At 36.2% G+C, this 23,118-nt stretch overlaps 1 protein-coding gene across 1 annotated transcript in view; it reads left to right on the top strand.

Annotated features, from left to right (window-relative positions):
• Positions 1 to 23,118, top strand: part of MSH4 (mutS homolog 4) — a 90,774-nt gene that overhangs the window by 20,559 nt on the left and 47,097 nt on the right. The window contains exon 8 of the mRNA XM_061186433.1: positions 6,526 to 6,593. Coding sequence (XP_061042416.1) covers positions 6,526 to 6,593 — 68 coding nt within the window. The remainder of the gene's footprint in view (positions 1 to 6,525; positions 6,594 to 23,118) is intronic.

Below are 23,118 nucleotides of genomic sequence, written 5' to 3'. Positions count from 1 at the left end.
TGGTACCTGAAAATCTAGAAGGCATTTACAGCCTTTAGGTTTTCCTAAGTCCAATTCTAAATACCTTTTAATTAGTATAATTTCTTCAAAATTCTGACATTATACTGACTGTGACTCTGCATTTCCAATGTTGTTTTGTATATTCATTTTTTTCTATATATTCCTGTGTATTTTGTGAGGCTTTGGGAAAGGTACAAAAAGGCCACTTTTTAACTGGTCAGCCTTGTTCACAGCAACACCTTATCTCTCTTCTTCCATTAAACATCTTGTTGAAAAACAAATTTTCTGCACACACTGTCTTCTCTTCATCACTACGTCTTAATCAGTCAGTCTTGTTTCTGTGCCCACTCTTGCACTGAGACTGCTCTTTTCAAGGTCACTATAGCAGATATTGTTGGTTCTCTGTCCAGATCTTCTTGGGTCTCTTTTACCTTTCTGTGTGCCCCTTTTCCCTGCTATGTGTGCTTTTGCTTCTAATGGCCTGTACCTGGACTCTCTTTAGAGGCCTGCCCTCAGGCTATTAGAGGGCTTTGCTCTCAGGCACGGAGTGCCAAAAGTGCCTTGCGGACCTTAAATGACTGAATGTTGTGGGAGTATGAAAGCCCAGCTGTCTCACACTGTTTTGGCAAAAACCATGAATGTAACTTAAAGTCCACAAGCCTTCTACAGGATCAGTTGAAGTTACCTTCCATAGGACTTTGCCTGAAATTATACTTTTGCTTGGCTTTTTTTCTCTTTCCTGTCCTTCTTGTCTTCTTTATTGGTTTCTCGTGGAACCAAATTCTTAATATATTACTTGCACATGAATCCTCATCTCAGCGTCTGCTTCTGGAGCACCCAGCCTAAAACATTCACCCATAGTCTCATTGTTTTTAAATTTAATGGACACATACTAGTTCTCCTATTTGAAATCCAACTTCTTTGGTGCTGCCAAAAATCTCTCCTTATTGAATTACTGCCTTTCTTTGCTTCTGTGATTGTACAGTTTCCTAGTTTTCTTCCTATTTCTTTGGAGTTTCCTTTTTTTTAAGCTCTGTCACTCATTTCTTTAACGAGTTTATGACTATCCAGTCAAAACCAATGTGGTGTCTCCCTTGTAATGTTATCTTTACTATTTCCCAATAGACTACAGGACTGTATACTGTCTTGGAATGTCTTCAGAAAGCTCTGTCATTGATCAGGTAACAGAGTAAAAACCCCAGAGTCCTCTCTTTCAAATGGAAGTGAGAATGACTTATGAGTCTTCTTCTTAGGCTTGTTTTCCTTTGCTCGTTCCCTAAATGCTATGGCTCTTCAAAGGTATGTCCTAGGTTGTCTTTTTACCCCGTATATTCTTATTATATGATTTACCCACCTTCTTGGTCTTATAATTATCATTCACGTATTCATAACTTCCAAATTTACATCTCATGCCCAGATATCTCTATAGACCTTCAGCCCCATATATCTTATTGCCTACTGAGCACTTATTAGATGTTCCTTAATCACCTCACATTTAATGTGTCCAAACTGTGCCATCTTCCCTTCTAAATCAATCCCTTCTGATTTCAGAGAATAGCTCCACATCCAAGCTGTTTACCAAACCAGATACCTGGAAGTCATTCTTGACACTTCCCTTCCCTGAAATTAATCATCAAATTCTGCAAAGTCTCTTTTCTGTATATCTCTTGCATGTTTAGCTTCTATTCCCAATGCTGCCGCTCCAGCCTAGGGTACCATTTATCTATAATCTGATTTATTGCAGCAGCCTTCTGTTTGGCTTCCTCCTCCAGTCTTGTTCTTTACAGTCTCTTCTCTATATGAGAGCCAGAGAGATCTTTTGAAAACATAAATCTGAGCATATTACTCTTCATTAGTTTCTTGTTGTTGATGTAACAAAGTACCACAAATTTAGTGGCTTACAACATGAATTTATTATCTTACAGGTCTGGAAGTCAGAAATCAGTTTTGCTGGGCTAAAATCAATGTGTTAGCGGGTCCACCGTTTCTTCTGGAGGCTCTAGGGGCAAAACTGTTTCCTTGCCTTTACCAGTTTCTAGAGGCCATCTACATTCCTTGGCTCATGGCCCTTCCTCCATCTTCAAAGCCAGCAGAATAGTTTCTTCTCTACTTTCTGACCTCTGCTTTTGTCCTTATATCTTCTCTCTTTGACTGATCCTCCTACCTCCCTCTTTTTTTTTTTTTTCTTTTTTGGCCACACGGCTTGTGGGATCTTAGTTCTCTGACCAGAGATAGAACCTGGGCCCCCCGCTGTGAGAGCACAGAGCCCTAACCACTGGACTGCCAGGGAATTCCCCTGCCTCCCTCTTATAAGGACCCTTGTGATTACGTTGGGACTAACAAATAATCCAGAATAATCTCTCCATTTCAGGATGCTTAACTTAAACCCATCTTCAAAGTCCCCTTTACCAGATAACATATTCAAAGGTTCCAGGGATTAAGATGTGGACATCTTTGTGTGGCTACCACATATCCACTTGCATAAAATCCTTCATTCTCTTCTCATTACTTTTAGGATAAAATCCAAACTCTTCTGGAAGGCTATTTCTTTATCATCTCCCACAGCATCTCTTGTTACTCGTCACTTTTCATTCTGCCTTCTGGTATAATTGAACTTCTTTTATTTACTTGAACATATCCTGTCTCATGTTCTGGCTTTAAAATTTTTTTTAATTTATTTCCATTGGGGTATAGTTGATTTACAATGTTAGTGTCAGTTGTACAACATAATGATTCAAAATTTGTATAGATTATACTCCATTTAAAGTTATTACAAAATAATGACTATATTCCTTATGCGGTATAATATATCCTTGTAGCTTACTTATTTTATACATAGTAATTTGTACTGCTTAATCCCCTACCCCTCTTGCCCCTCCTCCCTACCCTCTCCCCATTGTTAGCCACTAGTTGGTTCTCTGTATCTGTGAGTCTGTTTCTGTTTTGCTATCCTCTTTCGTTTGTTTTATTTTTTAGATTCCATGTATAAGTGTTTGTCTTTCTCTGCCTGACTTATTTCACTAAGCATAATACCCTCCAGGACCCATCCATGTTTTCGCCAAGTGGCAAAATTTCATCCTTTTTTTATGGCTGAGTAGTATTCCGTATATATGTACACACACATATACCACATCTTCTTTATTCACTCATCTGTTGGTGGACACTTAAGTTGCTTCCATATCTTGGCAATTGTCAGTAATGCTGCTGTGAACATTGGGGTGCATGTATCTTTTCGAATTAGTGTTTTTGTTTTTTTCAGATATATACCCAGTAGTAGAATTGCTGGGTCATATGGTAGTTCTATTTTTAGTTTTTTGAGAAACCTCCATATTGTTTTCCACAGTGACTGCACCAATTTACATTCCCACCATCAGTGTATGAAGGTTCCCTCTTCTCGACAGCCTTGCCAACATTTGTTATTTGTGGTCTTTTTGATGATAGCCATTCTGACAGGTGTCAGGTGGTATCTCATTATGGTTTTGATTTGCGTTTCTCTGATGATTAGCAGTGTTGAGCATCTTTTCGTGTGCCTGTTGGCCATCTGTATGTCTTCTTTGGAAAAATGTCTATTCAGGTCTTCTGCCTATTTTTTAATTGGATTATTTGTTTTTTTGATATTGAGTTATTTGAGCTGTTTATATATTTTGGATATTAACCCCTTATCGGGTATATCATTTGCAAATATTTTCTCCCATTCAGCAGACTGTCTTTTCATTTTGTCAGTGGTTTCCTTTGCTGTGCAAAAGCTTTTGAGTTTCGTTAGGTCTTATTTGTTTATTTTTGTTTTTATTTCCTTTGCCTTAGGAAACAGATCCAAAAAAATATTGACCATTCATGTCAAAGAGTGTTCTGTCTATGTTATCTTCTAGGAGTTCTATGGTGTCAGGTCTTACATTTAGGTGTTTAATCTATTTTGCGTTTATTTTTGTATATGGTGTGAGAAAATATTCTAATTTCATTCTTTCACATGTAGCTGTCTAGTTTTCCCAGCACCATTTATTGAAGAGACTGTCTTTTCCCCATTGTGTATTCTTGCCTCCTTTGTCATAGATTAATTGATCATATGTGCATGGGTTTATTTCTGTTCCATTGATCTGTGTGTGTGTTTCTGTGCATATCATGTTCTGGCTTTTGCACTCTGTAATATTTGTCTAGAATCTTTTCTCTTTCTTCTCTGCAACCTCTTCTCCCAAGCTACTCTTTAGTCAACTGCAGTTCATAATTTACCATCCTAGTTTAGATGTCACTTCTTCTAGAAGCCTCTCTGACTCCCCAGGTCTATATTAGGTATCTTTTCTATATGTTGTCTATAGTATCTTGTTATGGCACTTATCTTACTGTATTGTAAGTGAATGTTTTGTTGGATGATTCCCATATAAGTCTAGGACATAATGGGTGTTCATATTTGTTAAGCTATTGATTTATTGTTGAACATGTTGAAAATTGTATTCTGTTGTTCCAAAGATTATAATGTTCTATATGATGAGATTTTAATGAAAAACTTGGATTTTATTTGAAACTTTAGTTTTCATATATTTTAAGTTTTATAATTCCTTATAACAGAAAATTTTAAATTGGCATCTACAAATGTTAAATATTTCTATATTTTCTTTATCTTGACAGTTTATAATTTATCTTAACATGTAATAAAGTAGGGGAGCAGGAATACAGAACAAGGGTAATTTTTATAGTTTATTAAAATATGAGAATGTGAACCTCATAAAAAGTATAGTACATACTTTCTTGTAGGCATTCTACAATAGGGATGAAAACATGAAGATTAAGTTATAAGTTTTTGTCCTCAGGGATCTTGCATTCATGTTAGAGACACAGAACTCTAAATAAATAAATATGATACAGTGTGAAAAACACAATAATTTAATATTTTGTGGAAACATAGAGGAGGGAGCTGGAATAAATATAGAATCCAGGATTCACAGAGATAATATTTTAGCTCTGTCTTAAGGGAATGAGTAGGATTTTGACAACAGGAGAATTCTAGAAATGATACTCAAGACAAAGGGAACATGCCTGAGCAAGGTATGTTGATGTGCATAGGGGTAACAAAAATGTTTTTTGGATGCAGTGGCTGGGATAAAGATCCGGTATGGGTGCTGCTGACTGTGATCTTGAGCAGTCATTACTTTCTAGGGTACACTTGTTTTTCTGGGAAGTTGAGGGAGGTAGAGTTAACATAAGCTTCTGCAGTTACACTTACATTGTTATAAAAGAACTTGCTGTATTTAAGGCATGGCCAGTAGTTATTTATGACTTGAAGCCTTGGGGAATGACAGGAAATGAGAATTGGGGCTGGTTTATGAAGAGGCTTTATATAATGCTAAGAAATTTGGATTTTATCCTGAAATCAATAGGGAGGTGATGATTCTAAACCAAGAGAGTAATATGTATGGTCAAATCCTTATTTTAGAAACATTGTTTCTTTGTTACAGTAGATTTGGGTAGAGGAAGAAGGAAGAGACTGAAAAAGAGAAAGGCCCAGCTATGTGAGGGCTTAAGAGAGTCTGACTAGTGGACTTACATATAAAATGTCATGGTAGTATAATATAATAGTATAACAGTATAATAGTATACTCAGCCTATTTACTCTAATTTTTTAACCACAGTTTTAACATAATTACCGTAGAAGTGGTAATTTAGAAAGAGCCACAGCTCTAGAGGTACGCAAACTGAAGAACATCAAAAGTTTGAACAAGAAAGAAGGGACATAAAATTTTTGTATTTAGTTCTTTTTTTTAAAGGATAACAGTTTGGGGCCACTTTGTGAAAGTATCAATAAGTTTACACAAAAACTTTTGAGATCACACATTACAATGATGATAATAACCATGAGTCATTAAGAAATAGTTACTATAATTTAAGGTAAAGAAAAAAACACCTGGGGACATTTAAAAGGGATAGATTCCAATTATCTATACATATACTTTTATAGTGTACTTGAAGCTGGAAAATGAGTTGAGAAGAATAAAATAACAGTTTTGAGCTCTGGTATGTGCAGGGTACTTTACACATATTATTGCACTTAATCCTCACTACAACCCTAGGAGGAAGATGTTATTATCCACATTTAAAAGATGAGAACAACTAAAGTTCAGAGAAGTTATGTAACTTTTGCAAGGTTATATGGTTAGTGGTTGAACTATGCTTTCAAACTAATCTTCTCTGATCTTTTAAGTATCATGTAGAAAAGTTAGAAGTCAAAAAGCTGGGAAGAAAATTATGATAAGCAACATCTAAAAGTCAGAGAAGTAGAGTTTCAAGAAGGAAGGGGTGATCAACAGTGGCAAAATTTGAAGACAAGTTCTGAGTAATCAAAATTAGGAAAAGACCACTAGAATTTATTATTTTACTCCTGGTAAATGTAAGGTAGATGAAGATAATTCAAACAAGTAATATTTGCAGGTAAAACTGTTCTGTTTTATTACTTGAGGATAATATTTTACATAGTGTATATTTTAAAACTGTAACATAAAGTTTAACTGCTCATAGTTTGTTTGTTTGTTTCAGTTATAGCAAGATTTCTTGATACAGAGCAGCTTCTTTCTGTTTTAGTCCAAATTCCAAAGCAAGACACGGTATGTTTATGTATAAATTATGTTATATTGTTATACCTTATGTGATATAACTTGTCTTGATATGATGTAACAATTGGAAAATATGAAAATCTTTTGGAAAAGTACTTCATTATTAATATCTGGAGTATTATGCCTTTTTAAAGGAAACTTTTTTCCTCAATGTATTATCATATATGATATACTTAAAATTAAAAGTTTCTTAGGTGAGGAATTGGTGTATTTTCATTAATCAAATATTTACTTAAAGAATTTGGATATAGTTTTCAAAAACCTTAGATTATAATAATTTGCTTAATAAACTAGAGAAAAATTGTTTTAGTTCCAAAGGTCCTTTAAAAGGTGATCATTATGTGAAGTTTGATTAGTTTTCAAATATGCTTAACATTTAAGAATGAAACAAAGTCTTTGGATATTTTACAAATTTAAATACTTAGTGCCATATATACAATGGAATATTACTCAGCCATAAAAAGAAACGAAATTGAGTTATTTGTAGTGAGGTGGATGGACCTAGAGTCTGTCATACAGAGTGAAGTAAGTCAGAAAGAGAGAAACAAATACTGTATGCTAACACATGTATGTGGGATCTAAAAAAAAAAGTGGTACTGATGAACCTAGTGGCAAGGTAGGAATTAAGATGTAGACATAGAGAATGGACTTGAGAACATGGTGGGGGAAGGGTAAGCTGGGACGAAGTGAGAGAAGCATCGACATATATACACTACCAAATGTAAAATAGTTAGCTAGTGGGAAGCAGCAGCATAGCACAGGGAGATCAGCTTGGTGCTTTGCGATGACCTAGAGAGGTGGGGTAGGGAGGGTGGGAGGGAGGCTCAAGAGGGAGGGGATATGGGGATATATGTATGCATATGGCTGATTCACTTTATTGTACAGCAGAAACTAACACAGTATTGTGAAGCAATTATATTCCAATAAAGATCTATTATAAAAATAATTAATAAGTAAATACTTAGTGCCTATAGGCACATTCTATAAAGAAAGTAATAGATGGTTTTCATTCTTCCATTTAAGGTGAATTGAAAAATATTTACTTTAATGAAATACATGTACAGTTGACTGTTGAACAATGCAGGGGTTGGAGTGCCCCCTCCCCGCCCCCCATACAGTTGAAAACCCACGCAGGTGTGTAACTTTACAGTCAGCCCTCTGCATACGAGGGTTCTGCGACTGGATTGTGTCATACTGTATTTTTTGAATAAAATCCACCTATGAGTGGACCCGTACCGTTCAAACCCATGTTGTTCAAGAGTCACCTGTATATTTTTGCTCATGTGCTTAAAAAGGAAAGACATCTTGTACATCAGTAAAATTTGATTTAAAATTTGATTACTTTGCAAATCCATTGAAAGCTTATCTATGTTTAAGAAGCCTTTCCATATTGTAGAGATAATACTGTTAAGGTTCATTTACAATAAAAACATTATATGGAAAAGTTTTGGCTGTTGGGCAGGCAGAGTATTGGAAATTTCCTTAAATAATTGAAACACCTTAAAATTCAATATATGCAAATGAGAGGTAACCTAGAACAACTGATGTCTGGAACAAAATTAGTTGGTTTCATACACTGAGGTTAGAAGCATTCCTTCCTCTTCAATTTTCTCATAGTGTTAATGTAGAACTGGTACTATTTCTTCCTTAAATGTTTGGTAGAATTCACAAATGAAGCCATTAAAACTTGGAATTTTCTTTGTAGGAATGTTTTTGACTCTAAATTCAACTTCTTAAATATTTAATAGATATGATGCTATTCAGGTTACCTGTTTCTTCTTCTTCTTTTTTTTTTTTTTTTGGCCACACAGCTTGTGGGATCTTAGTTCCCTGACCAGGGATTTGAACCTACACCCTCAGCAGTGAAAGTGCAGAGTCCTAACCACTGAACCACCAGGGAATTCCCAGACTATCTTACTTTTAATTACGGTGTTTATTTCATTTGTACTTAATGAGATTATTGATATGTTTTGATTTAAATCTGCCATCATGGTACTTTTTTTCTATTTGCTTTTTTTTCCTTTTCTTCTGCCTTCTTTTGGATTAATTGAATATTTTTTATGATCCCATTTTACTCCTCTGTTGATTTATTGGATAGAACTCATTGTTTTGTTATTTTAATGGTTGCTTTCAGGTTTATAGAATACAACTAGCTGAATTCAGTCTACCTTCAAATAATATTACGTCACTTCACATATGGTATAAGAACCATAGAGCAGTGGCAACAAAAGCAAAAATAACACAAGTTGGGAGTACATCCAACTAAAAAACTTCTGCACAGCCAAAGAAATAACCAATAAAATGAAAATGTAACTCCAGAATTGGAGAAAATATTTGCAAATCATATATCTGATAAGGAGTTAATATTCAAAATATATAAAGAACTCATATAGCTCAACAGCAAAAAAAAAACAATCTGATTAAAAAATGGTCAGAGGAACCAAATAGATATTTTTCCGAAGAAGACATATGAACGACTAGCAGGTGCGTGAAAAGGTGTTCAGCATCACTAATCATCAGGGAAATGCAAATCAAAACCACAATGAGATATCACTTCTCACTTTTTTAGAATGCCTGTCATCAAAAGGATGTAAGATAGCAAGTGTTGGTGCGGATGTGGAGAAAAAGGAGCCCTTGTGCATTATTGATGGAATGTAAATTAGTGCAGCTAAATTTATGGAAAAGAGTATAGCAGTTCCTCAAAAAATTAAAAAAATAAAACTACCATATGATCTAGCAATCCCACTTCTAAGTATATATCCAAATGAAGTAGAAGCAGGATGTCGAAGAGATATCTGCACTCCCATGTTCATTGCAGCATTATTCACAATAGCCAAGATACAGACACACACAGACACACACTGGAATATTATGCAGTCGTGAGAAAGAAGGAAATACTTCCATTTGTGGCAACAGGGGTAGCATTGAGGGCATTATGCTAAGTGAAATAAGCCAGACAGAAAAAGATAAATACTGCGTGGTTTCGTGTATGAGAAATCTAAAAAAAAAAAAAAAAAGCAAATTCACAGAAAGAGAGAGTAGAAAAGTTGTTACCAGGGCTTGCAGATCAGGGAAATAGGAAGAGGTTGGTGAAAGGGTACAAACTTTCAACTATAAGATGAATAAGATCTGCGGATCAAATGTAAAACATGGTGACTATAGTTGATAACACTATTGTATAAATGAAATTTGCCAAGAGAGTAAATCTTAAATGTTCTCACATACAAAAAGAAAGATAAATATGTGAGGTGATGGATGTGTTAATTAACTAGATGGGGGGATCCTTTTGCCATGTATATGTACATCAAATCAACACAATGTACACTTTAAATATCTTATAATTTTATATGTCAGTTATACCTCAATAAAGCTGAAAGAGAAAACCTTATGGTGGTATGCTGCCATTCCCCCCATTCCTCCCACTGGGCTATTGTCATATATTTTATTTCTACATATATCACACAGTTTATTTTTTTAAATATAACAGCTTTATCAAGGTAGAATTCACAAAACATACACTTCACCCATTTGAAGTATACAATTTAACCATGTTTTGTATATTCATAGTTGTACAACAAACACTACAGTTAATTTTAGAACGTATTCATCACCCCAAAAAGCAACGCTGTACCCGTTAGCAGTCACTTTCCATTCCTCCCAACCCTCTTCCCCCCAGTTCTTGGCATTTCTAATCTATCTGTTCCTTTAGATTTGCCTATTCTTGACATTTCATATAAATAGAATCACACAATATGTAGTCTCTTACGTTTGGCTTTTTTCACTTAGCATAATGTTTCAGGTTAATTCATATTGTAGCATACATCAATATTTGATTCTTTTTATTGATAAATAATATTCCATTGTATAGATATAGCACATTTTGTTTATCTGTTCATCAGTTGATGACCATTTGAGTTGTTTGCACGTTTGATTATTAATAATGCTGCTATGAATATTTATATACAAGTTTTTGTGTGGATGTAAGTTTTTGTTTATCTTGGATCTATACCTAGAGTGGAATTGCTGGGTCATATGGTAACTCTACGTTTAATTGTTTGAGGAACTGCCAGACTGTTTTCCGAAGTGACTATCGTTCTACATTTCCACCAGCAGTCTATGAGGGTCCCAATTTCTCCACGTCCTTGCCAACATTTGTTATTATCTGACTTTTTGATTCTAGTCATCCTAGTGGGTATGAAGTAGTCTCTTGTGGTTTTTATTTGCATTTCGCTGATATGACTAATGATGTTGAGCACCTTTTCTTGTGCTTATTGGCCATTTGTATATCTTCTTGGAGAAATGTTTACTCATATCCTTTGCTAATTTTTGATTGGATTATCTTTTTATTATTGAGTTGTAAGAGTTCTTTATATATTCTGGATATAAGTCCCTTATTGTATATATGATTTACAAATATTTTCTACCATTTATTGGGTTGTCTTTTCATTTTCTTGATATATCCTTTGATATTACATGTTAATTCCCTTCCAGAAGGAAGACTGTTTAGCTTTCTTTCCTTTTCCTTCTATAAACATGGACACTTCCCTACTTCCCCTCACCCAGTAAGGTTATAACATAATTTTAGTTAGATCAAAATGATTATGACTGTCCATGCTACACAGAACTGAGCATGCACAACTTTTTACATTTTTCCCCCAGAATTAATAACTTTTTCTTTGTGTGGTTTACCTTGTACTTTCACTAATTCAAGCATAGATGTTTTCACCAATTATCTAAATATCCTTCCAGTATGTTCTAAATATCCTCTCAGTATTCATTCATTCACTTCAGGTACTCAGTCAATTTCAACCTCTGGAAGATGTCTCTCCCACAGGTTTCAAACTTGTTCCAATCTGGATTGGTTACATCTCTTTCGCTAGTATACAGCTATGACCCCAGATTTCTCTTCAACATCATTGTTTGTCTTTCCTGTGTTGGATCTCTCTCTTTTTTTTTTTAATATTTGTTTATTTATTTTATTTTTGGCTGCATTGGGTCTTAGTTTCGGCACACAGGATCCTCCACTGTGGCGCATGTGCTCCTTGTTGAAGCACATGGGCTTCTCTCTAGTTGTGGCCCACATGGTCAGTAGTTGTGGCGCGTGGGCTTAGTTGCCTCTCAGCATGTGGGATCTTAGTTCCCCGACCAGGGATCGAACTCACGTCCCCTGCATTGGAGGGCGGATTCTTAACCACTGGACCATCAGGGAAGTCCTGGATCTCTTGTTATTTATATCCCAAGTCTTCCTCTGTTTTGACTTACTCTCTTCTTTTCATGGAGCACGTTTTTTCGTAACTTTTTGAGAAAGAGTGAGACTTTATATGTCTGAAATGTTTTATCATTCCCTCATGATTGATTGATAGTTTTGCTGAAAATAGAATTCGTCAGGAAGTAATTTTCCTTCAGAATTTAGGAGGCATTTCCCCACTGTCTTGTAGCTTATAATGTTCCTACTGAGAAGTTGAAACCATTGAGACTCCTGAATTTTGGATATGACTGACATATGTTCCCCCTCCATTCTCTGGAAGCATGTAAGACCTTTTGGTTTCAGCATCTTTAGAAAGTGAAAATAAAAGTTAAATAAAATCTCAAATCTTCAGAAAATTTGCAAGTACATTACAAAGAACTTATTTTCCTGAAAATTTTAAGAGTTAGTTGCTGACATGATGCTCTGTCACTCTCAAATACGTTAGTATTTCTTACAACAAGTATATTCTCCTATTCAACCACAGTAAACCTTCAAAATAAGGAAATTAACGATGATAATACCATTTAATAACATTAAATCCTCAGACCCCATTCAGGTTTTTCCAATTTTGTCAATAATATCCTTTATTATTTTTTTTTAAGATGTATTTATTATTTATTTATTTTATTTATTTTTGGCTGCATCGGGTCTTAGTTGCGGCATGCAGGATCTTCGTTGAGGCATGCGGGATCTTTTGTTGCGGCACGCAGGCTGTTGCGGTGCGCAGGCTTCTCTCTAGTTGTGGCGTGCAGGCTCCAGGGCACGTGGGCTCTGTAGTTATGGCACGCAGGTTCCAGAGCGTGTGGGCTCTGTAGTTTGCACCATGCAGGCTCTCTAGTTGAGGCGTGCATGGGCTTAGTTGCCCCACGGCATGTGGGATCTTAGTTCCCTGACCAGGGATCGAACCTGCGTCCCCTGCATTGTAAGGCGGATTCTTTACCACTAGACCACCAGGGAAGTCCCACCAATAATGTCCTTTATAGAAAAAGGATTCAGTTAAGAATCAAGCATTGCCTTTAGTTTTTGTGTCTATTTAGTCTTCAATCATGACCTTGACACTTGAAAATTATGGGTATGTATTTTCTCTCAATTTGGGTTTGTCTGATGTTTCCTCATCATTAGATTCAGGTAACATTTTATTATAAGAAAGAATTAATTATCAGATTATACCTGAGAGCAGTCTCTTTGTTGTCACCTTGTGTAATGTGTAGTATTACACAGTCATACATATTCATGATTTAGTTTTGCTGGCTATAAGAATTAGTAATATACCATTGACCCTTGAACAACATGAGGCTTAGGGGTGCTGACCCCCTGCAAATTGAAAATCCTCATATAATTTTTGGCCTCCCCCAAACTTAACTATTGATAGCCTACTGTTGACTGGAGTCCTTACCGATAACATAAACAGCTGATTAATACATATTTTGTATGTTATATGTTTTTATACTGTATTCGTACAATAAAGTAAGCTAGAGAAAAGAAAACGTTATTAAGAAAATCATAAGGAAGAGAAAATACATCTCCAGTACATATGTGTATTTATTGAAAAAAATCTGCGTTTAAGTGGACCCATGCTGTTCAAACCTGTGTTGTTCAAGGGTCAGCTGTACATGTTTTTGCATTAGACTGTTTCTGGTTATATTAAGAAAGGAATATCAATTTAGCCAACTAACTCCCTGGGAAATATCTGTGATTAAATAACCAGCTTCTGTAATCAGTTTGACTGTCAGATTTTAGAAAAGCCCAGTGGGCTAAGTGTAAGGTAATTCTGTAAACTGAGAATCTGGAATCTTTTTTCCAGTCTAGAAAAGGCAATCTGTAACTAGCTCCATAAGGTTTTTATGGGCCAGTGTTACTTCCCACCCTTTTTAGTTTTGGGGGAATCAGTCATAGTTGTACATTTTTTCCTTAACCAGCACATCTGTCCTTTGTGGAGGCTTTTTAAAAAATACTTTCCACACCTGAAACTAACACAACATTGTAAATCAACTATACTCCAATAAAACATTTGAAAAAAAGGAAAAAAAGGAAAAAAATAAAGTAAAAAAAATACTTTTCAGATGAGATATACTAACTTTTAAGGAAACTTAAGCAATATATTGACTTTATACATAATTCATGAATTTCAGTATTCCTTATACTGTTTCTCAGTTGCTGTTTCCTTAACCATCTGGAGATATATTTTAAATGAGGCTTTTCCTTCATTTAATATAAGCATATATATATATCTTAATTAAACATGATATTTACTAAATTAGTTCGGACTTGTGCTGGTTAAATTGCATTATTTGCTTAAGCTTGTGGATGAACTAAATGTTCTTTTGGCTGAATTTTATGATTGGCTTAAACTTCTGAATGAACTAAATGTTCTCTGAAAATTTCCAGTATGGAATTGTTTGCCTAAGATGAATTCTCATATTTTCTCTTTAAGAATATTGATTTTAGAAAATGGATATTTTCTGATCATAAGTATTCATTGAGAATAAAACTTAAATTTATTATTTTAATTAATCTAAATGTCTTTTCTTTTTATGCAGTATTTATAACCTTACAATTTAATGTATTGCATTAAGAATGTTTGTGTTTTCCATTATAAACATCTAAAATACTTCCTGCAACATTTGAAAACTTTGATATCAAAGAATTTTTTTCAAGTTTTTACCCAAGTTTCTTTGCTTTGTTTTGAATAACTTTTAATTTTTTTCCATTGATTTCACACTGCCATATAGAGTATGTAGTACATGGCTCCTTCTTTAATTAATTCAACAAGTTATTTTACCAAGCATTGTAATGAGTGCTAGGGATACAGTAAGAAGTAAATCTCTAATCCAACGGAATTTATAATTCATTTTGAGATTTTGGTTAAAAAAAAGCAATTACAGCATAGTATTATCAGGAACTGTAAGGGATCTGATATTCTACCCTACTTGCAAGCTAACAAGTTAGCCTGCCACAGTTTCATAAATGCTGACAGAAGACACAGACTCCTAGATCAGAGAGAAAGGACTTTATACTCACAATAGCAGTATCCAGAGTATCAACATTTTCTTGCACTGATTCCCTAAGCTCCATTTCCCACAGGGCGATGTGAAGAGGGCTAGGTGATACCTGCACATACGGAGTTTTACAAGAGGGAATTGCCGATCTTAGGGAACCTGAATCTTTTATAATGGGCAGTAAGCATATTTGCCGGCTATTATGCAGGGAGGCACCATCTTTATCTTCTGAGACTGTAAGCAAACCTGCCCTTTGCTCTAGAAGGAGACACTATATCTTTCAAGGCTATTCACTATATAAACATCTGGAAAAGTCTGTCCAGAACAAAGGCAGTCAGTGCCTTTGCTCATAAGATGTGCAAAAATGCAAAAGGCCAGTAGAGAATTGTCTCCCAGTTCTCCACAAAGAAACTCTTTCTCTTCTTGGCTTTAAGAAGCAAGCTGTAAAGAGACTGTATTAGTGTTCTGTTGCTGCATAACAAATGACCTCAACTATAGCAGCTTAAAACTACACATATTTATTATCTCACAGTTTCTGTCAGTTAGGAGTCTATGCATATCTTAGCTTGGTTCTCTGCTTAGGGTCTTACAAACTGCAGTTAAGGTGTCATTCAGGGCTGGATACTCATCTGGAGTACTCACCTAGGGAAGGGTCTGCCTCTCTGCTCATGTGGTATGGGCAACACTTAGTACCTTGCAACTGTAAGATTCATTGCAATTTACTTTTTCAAAGCCATTAAGGTAGGAAGAGATTGGAAGGAGAGACAGAGAAAGAAGAAACAGGAAATCACTAGTGATATAAGAGGTTAAGAGAGTACCTGTGTAAATATAGTAAGACAACTCCTCCACAGCAGGATTTCTCAAACTTGGCACTATTGACATGTTGGGATGGATAATTCTTTTACTGTTCTGTGCATTCTAAAATGTTTAGCAGTATTCATAGCTTCTACCCACTAGATGCCAGTAGAATCCAATTGTTATACCCAATTGTTACAGCCAGAAATGTATTCAGGCATTACAACAGTGAACACCCATGTGATGACCACTCAGATAAAGGAACAGATATTGCCAGTACTTCAGAACTCCCCTTCTGTTCCTTCCTGTTCATTATTCTCTACCTCCCTCCAAAAAGAAACCACTTTTTATTAATTACTTTTTTGTTTTCCTTTATAACTTAGTTTTACCTGTTCTTTTAAAAACTTTAAATATAAGGAATCATTCAGTGTGTATTTTTTATATCTGGCTTCTTCTATCCAACATTGTGTTTGTAAGATTTAGTCATGTTGCATGTAGCTGTAGCTCATTTATTTCCATTGCTATATAGTATTCCACTGTATGAGTGTGCCATTATTCAGTTCACTGTTGTTGGACTTCTGAGTTGTTGGCAGGTTTTGGCAATTAGAAATAATACTGCTTAATCATTTTATACCTGCTTCTTAATAAAATTTTGAACATATTTTTATTGGGTACATAGGAATGGAACTTCTGAGTCTTGAGGTGTATCTTCAACTTGAGTTGAACTTTTGGCAAACATGATGTTTGCCAAAATGTTTTTCAAAATGATTGTACTAAATGATTGATTGATGTACAAAATGATTTTACAAAATGATTTACAGTCCCATCAGGAGGGTATGAGAAGTCCCATTGCTCTTATTCAAAATCTGATATTGTCAGTTTAAAAATCTAGCCATAGTGGTTGGTAGATAGTAGTATTTCATTGTGGTTTTAATTTGCATTTTCCTGTTAATGAGGTTGAACACCCTTTCATATGTATATTGACCATTTGACTATCTTCTTTTGTGAAGGTCTTGCCCATTTTTCTATTGAGTTATCATCTTTTTTGATTTGTAGAGCTGTTTATATAAGCCCTTCATTGCTTCTGTGTTGAGAATATCTTCTCCCACTTTGTAATTGGCTTTTTTTGCTCAGTATTGTGGAGTAGACATTGTTGGTGTGCCACCCACATCTCCTTGGTATTCATTTTCGTGTATGGAAGGCTTCTCACTGCAAGCAAGCTGAAACTTTCTGCCTGAGGACTTTCTCTGGCCACAGGAGAGACTAGAGAGTAATCAGGGAGTTGCTGACCCACTGATAGGTCTTGACGAATACTGAACTGAAGTTGGTGAATAAATGCCCCATTTTCCTTACCTCTGGAAGTAGTTTCTGAATCTTACTTTACACCATCTCTGAGAGGTCTCCAGCAGGATTGAGCCACGGTACCATACACTGGTAACCAGATCATCATTACATCCTATATTGATGTTCTTCCCTTGCCTTCTTACTTCCCCACTCTCTTGCCTATACTTCCTGGAATTACTTTTCAAATAAATTATTTGGTTTCTAAAAATTGGTTTTTGGAGAACCTATCCTGCATCAGTGGTGTCTTTTGATGAATAGAAATTCTTTTTTTATGATTCATTATTTTGTATATATTATGAAACAGTCACCACAGTAAGTCTAGTTAACATCCATCCCCATGCATAGTTTTAAATTTTTTTCTCGTGATGAGGACTTTAAGACCTACACTCTTAGTAACTTTCAAATATGTAATACAGTCATTAACTATAGTCACCATGCCATATAGTACATCCCCACGACTTATTTATTTTATAGCTGGAAGTTTGTACCTTTTGACCTTCTTCTCCCATTTTGCCTCTCCCCCACATCCTAACTCTGGCAACCACCAATCTGTTCCCTGTATTTATGAGTTTGGTTTCTTGTTTGTTTTTAGATCCATGTATAAGTGAGATGATGTGGTATTTGTCTCTGTCTGACTTATTAGGAGTCTTTAATTTAAATGTAGTCTAGTTCATTTTTTTCCTTTATAGTTAGTGTTTGTTGTATCCTGCTTAAGAAGTCTTTACCTACGCCAGTGTCTTGATTGTACCCATGGGATTTTAATTTATGGAGATCACTGAGTGATGACATGGAGAGGCTAATGCCATTTTTTTTTTAAAGGAATTCCTTTATTTTTATTATTTATTTATTTATTTATTTTTGGCTGTGTTGGGTCTTAGTTTCTGTGCAAGGGCTTTCTCTAGTTGCAGCAAGCAGAGGCCACTCTTCATCACGGTGCACGGGCCTCTCACTATCGTGGCCTCTCTTGTTGTGGAGCACAAGCTCCAGACGCGCAGGCTCAGTAGCTGTGGCTCACGGGCCTAGTTGCTCCGCGGCATGTGGGATCTTCCCAGACCAAGGCTCGAACCCGTGTCCCCTGCATTGGCAGGCAGATTCTCAACCACTGCGCCACCAGGGAAGCCCAGCTAATGCCATTTAAAGGCTATATATATATATATTTTTAAATCTAAATTTATTTATTTATTTATTTATTTTTGGCTGCATTATGTCCTTGTTGCTGTGCGCGGGCTTTCTCTAGTTGCAGTGAGCGGGGGCTACTCTTTGTTGTGGTGCGCGGGCTTCTCATTGCGGTGGCTTCTCTTGTTGTGGAGCACAGGCTCAGTAGTTGTGGCACATGGACTTAGTTGCTCCATGGCATGTGGAATCTTCCCGGACCAGGGCTCGAACCCATGTCCTCTGTGTTGGCAGGCGGGTTCTTAACCACTGCACCACCAGGGAAGTCCAAAGAATATTCTTATTACTTGCAATTCCTGAGAGAAAGAAGTACGTCATGCAGAATCACATGGGGAGGTACCAGGATTACTCAGGAGGTGGAGGACTGGGGGAAAAATATTGCAAAACCCTAAATTACTGCAGTAGTAGGAACTTGTTAGGTGAAAACGTCCCTTATTTGGTAAGAAGCAAAACACAGATGGTGGCATTTGTGGTTGGAGTATTTGTAATGTGATTTTTGTGTGCCCACAAAAACCAGACCAGATGTAAACAACTTGGCCATTAGTTTGAACCTGTGATTAATGTGTGCCAAATCATCAATTATGAAACTTATAGAAGTTTGGTTAGAATATCCAAGGTAATGAAAGTATTCTTCTTTGTTATATTCCAGATGCTTTATTGTTTTATGTTTAGATCTACAGTCCACCTGGACTTGATATTTGTATGTGGTGTGAAGAAGGGGCCATATTGAATTTTTTCTTGTACAGATTCATGATCGTATTGGTACCATTTATGGGGAAGACTTTCCTTTGCCTACTGCTCCACAGTCAACCTTTGTCATAAATCAAGTGCCCATATATGATTTTCTTTCTAGACTCTATTCTATACCATTGGTCTCTCTGTCTGCCCTTGTGCTGATACCACAGTTTCTTAATTACTCTGTTATAAGTTGATATTCATTAGTCTTTCCATGCTGTTCTTCTTCAAGAGTATCTTGGCTATTTTTGGAAGATGTTCTTCTTTGGTAATAGTGATGATAATTGTCTTATGTTTGGTGAATTTTATTTCTTTTTAATCTTCCATTTAGTTTCAGTGATTCATTATAAGAGAGCATGAGATAACTTGTTTTGGGGCTAACAACATTCATTTGAGTATTTCTTCTAAATTGATCCATATAGTCTTGGAAAAGTCCAGGTATTGTGCAATGGGGATATAGGTTAGGAGGCTTCAAAGAGAAATTGCTCATAGCAATACAAGCTTACCTCAGGAAACAAGAAAAATCTCAAATAAACAACCTAATGTTACACCTAAAGCAACTAGAGAAAGAAGAACAAACAAAACCCAAAGTTAATGGAAGGAAAGAAATCATAAAGATCAGAGCAGAAATAAATGAAATAGAGACTAAAAAAACAGTAGAAAAGATCAACAAAACTAAAAGCCGGTTCTTTGAAAAGATAAACAAAATTGATAAATCTTTAGCCAGACTCATCAAGAAAAAAAGCGAGAGGGCTCAAATCAATAAAATTAGAAATGAAAAAGAAGTTACAGCTGACACCACAGAAATACAAAGGGCCATAAGAGATTACTACAAGCAACTATATGCCAATAAAATGGACAACCTAGAAGAAATGGACAAATTCTTAGAAAGATACAATCTCCCAAGACTGTACCAGCAAGAAGTAGAAAACATGAATAAACCAGTTACAAGTACTGAAATTGAATCTGAGGTTAAAAAACTCCCCTCAAACAAAAGTCCAGGACCAGATGGCTTCACAGGGGAATTCTATCAAACATTTAGAGAAGAGTTAACACCTGTCCTTCTGAAACTATTCCAAAAAATTTCAGAGGAAGGAACACTTCTGAACTCATTCTATAAAGCCACCATCACTCTGATATCAAAACCAGACAACGATACCATAAAGAAAGAAAATTACAGGCCAGTATCACTGATGAACATAGATGCAAAAATCCTCAACAAATTTCTAGCAAACCAAATCCAACAATACACTAAAAGGGTCATACACCATATTCAAGTGGGATTTATCCCAGGGATGCAAGGATTTTTCAATATCCACAAATCAATCAGTATGAGACACCACATTAACAAAATGAAGAATAAAAACCATGTGATCATCTCAATAGATGCAGAAAAAGCTTTTGATAAAATTCAACATCCATTTATGATAAAAACTCTCCAGAAAGTGGGCATAGAGAGAACCTACCTCAGCATATTATAAAGGCCATATATGACAAATCCACAGCTAACATCATACTCATTGGTGAAAAGCTGAAAGCATTTCCTCTAAGATCAGGAACAAGACAAGGATGTCAACTCTCGCCACTTCTATTCAACATCATTTTGGAAGTCCTATCCATGGCAATCAGAGAAGAAAAGGAATCCAAATTGGAAAAGAAGAAGTAAAACTGTCACTGTTTGCAGATGACATGATAGCAGACATAGAAAATCCTGAAGAGCTCATCAGTGAATTTGTTAAAGGTGTAGGATACAAAAGTAGTACACAGAAATCTGTTGCATTTCTATACACTAACAATGAAAGTTCAGAAAGAGAAATTAAGGAAACAGTCCCATTTACCATCACATCAAAAAGGATAAAATACCAGGAATAAACCTTTCTAAGGAGGCAACAGACCTGTACTCCAAAAACTATGAGACACTGATGAAAGAAACTGAAGATGACACAAACAGATGGAAAGATATCCATGTTCTTGGATTGGAAAAATCAGTATTGTCAAAATGACTATACTACCCAAGGCAATCTACAGATTCAGTGCAATCCCTATCACATTACCAATGGCATTTTTCACAGAACTAGAACAAAATTTTTAAAATTTTGTATGGAAACACAAAAGACCCTGAATAGCCAAAGCAATCTTGAGAAAGAAAAGTGGAGGTGGAGGAATCAGGTTCCCTGACTTCAGACTGTACTACAAAGCTACAGTAATCAAAACAGTGTGGTACCGGTACAAAAACAGATATATAGATCAATGGAACAAGATAGAAAGCCCAGAGATAAACCCACGCACTTATGGTCAATTAATCTATGACAGAGGAGGCAGGAATATGTAATGCACAAAAGACAGTCTCTTCAATAAGTGGTGCTGGGAAAACTGGACACCTACATGTAAAAGAATGAAATTAGAACATTCTCTAACACCATACAGAAAAATAAACTCAAAATTGATTAAAGACCTAAATGTAAGACCAGGTACTATAAAACTCTTAGAGGAAAACATAGGCAGAACACACTTTGACATAAATCACAGCAGTATCTTTTTGGATCCATCTCCTAGAGTAATGGAAGTAAAACCAAAAATAAATAAATGGGACCTAATTAAATTTAAAAGTTTTTGTGCAGTAAAGGGAACCATAAAAAAAGAAAAAAGACAACTTACAGAATGGGAGAAAATATTTGCAAATGATGCGACTGACTAGGGATTAATCTCCAAAATATACAAACAGCTCATACAGCTCAATATCAAAAAACAAACAGCCCAATCAAAAAATGGGCAGAATGAGACTTCCCTGGTGGTCCAGTGGTTAAGAATCCACCTTGCAATGCAGGGGATGCAGGTTCGATCCCTGGTCAGGGAACTAAGATCCCACACGCTGCAGGGTAACTAAGCTTGCATGCCACAACTAGAGAGCCCGTATGCCGCAACTACAGAGCCCATGCTCTCTGGAGCCCATGCGCCACAACTACAGAGCCCACGTGCTCTGGAGCCCGCACGCCACAACTAGAGAGAAGCCTGCGCACTGCGATGAAGAACCTGCATGCTGCAACGAAATATCCTGCATGCCGCAACTAACACCCAACACAGGCTAAATAAATATTTTTTTAAAAAATGGGCAGAAGATCTAAAAAGACATTTTCTCAAAGAAGACATACAGATGGCCAAAAAGCACATGAACATTGCTAATTACTAGAGAAATGGAAATCAAAACTTCAATGAGGTATCACCTCACACCAGTCAGAATGGCCATGATTAAAAAGTCAACAAATAATAAATGCTGGAGAGGGTGTGGAGGAAAGGGAACCCTCCTACACAGTTGGTGGGAATGTAAATTGGTACAGCCACTATGGAGAACAGTATGGTGGTTCCTTAAAAAACTAAAAATAGAGCTACCATATGATCCTGCAATCCCACTACTAGGCATATATCTGGAGAAAAACAATTCAAAAAGATACATGCACCAAGGGACTTCCCTCGTGGTGCAGTGGTTAAGAATCCGCCTGCCAGTGCAGAGGACGTGGGTTCGAGCCCTGGTCCGGGAAGATCCCACATGCCACAGAGCAACTAAGCCCGTGCGCCACAACTACTGAGCCTGCACTCTAGAGCCTGCAAGCCACAACTACTGAAGCCCGTGCACCTAGAGCCCGTGCTTCGCAACAAGATAAGCCACCACAATGAGAAGCCCGCGCAGTGCAACAAAGAGTAACCCCTACTCGCTGCAGCTAGAGAGAGACCGCGTGCAGCAACGAAGACCCAGTGCAGCCAAAAATAAATAAATAAATTTATTAAAGAAAAAAAAAACAGTAGCCAAGGCATGGAAGCAACCTAAGTGTCCATTGACAGATGAATGGATAAAGAAGATGTCATGTATACCCACACAGACACACACACACACACACACACACACACACACACACACACAATGGAATAATAGCCATAAAAAAGAATGAAATTACGCCATTTGCAACAACATGGATGGACCTAGAGATTATCAAGATAAGTGAAGTAAGCGAGACAGAGAAAGAAAAATACCATATGATATCGCTTATGTGGAATCCAAAGAATGACACAATGAACTTATTTACAAAACAGAAATGGACTCACAAACATAGAAAACAAACTTGTGGTTACTAAGTGGGAGAGGGGGAGGGATAAATTAGGAGTTTGGGATTAAAATATACACATTACTATATATAAAATAGAAAACCAGCAAGGGCCTACTATA

This window comes from Eubalaena glacialis, chromosome 3 (genome assembly GCF_028564815.1).
Source record: "Eubalaena glacialis isolate mEubGla1 chromosome 3, mEubGla1.1.hap2.+ XY, whole genome shotgun sequence".
NCBI classification, from domain to species: Eukaryota; Metazoa; Chordata; class Mammalia; order Artiodactyla; family Balaenidae; genus Eubalaena; species Eubalaena glacialis.
Note: the sequence above shows the minus strand (reverse complement) of the source record. Positions and strands in the feature narration are given on the sequence as shown.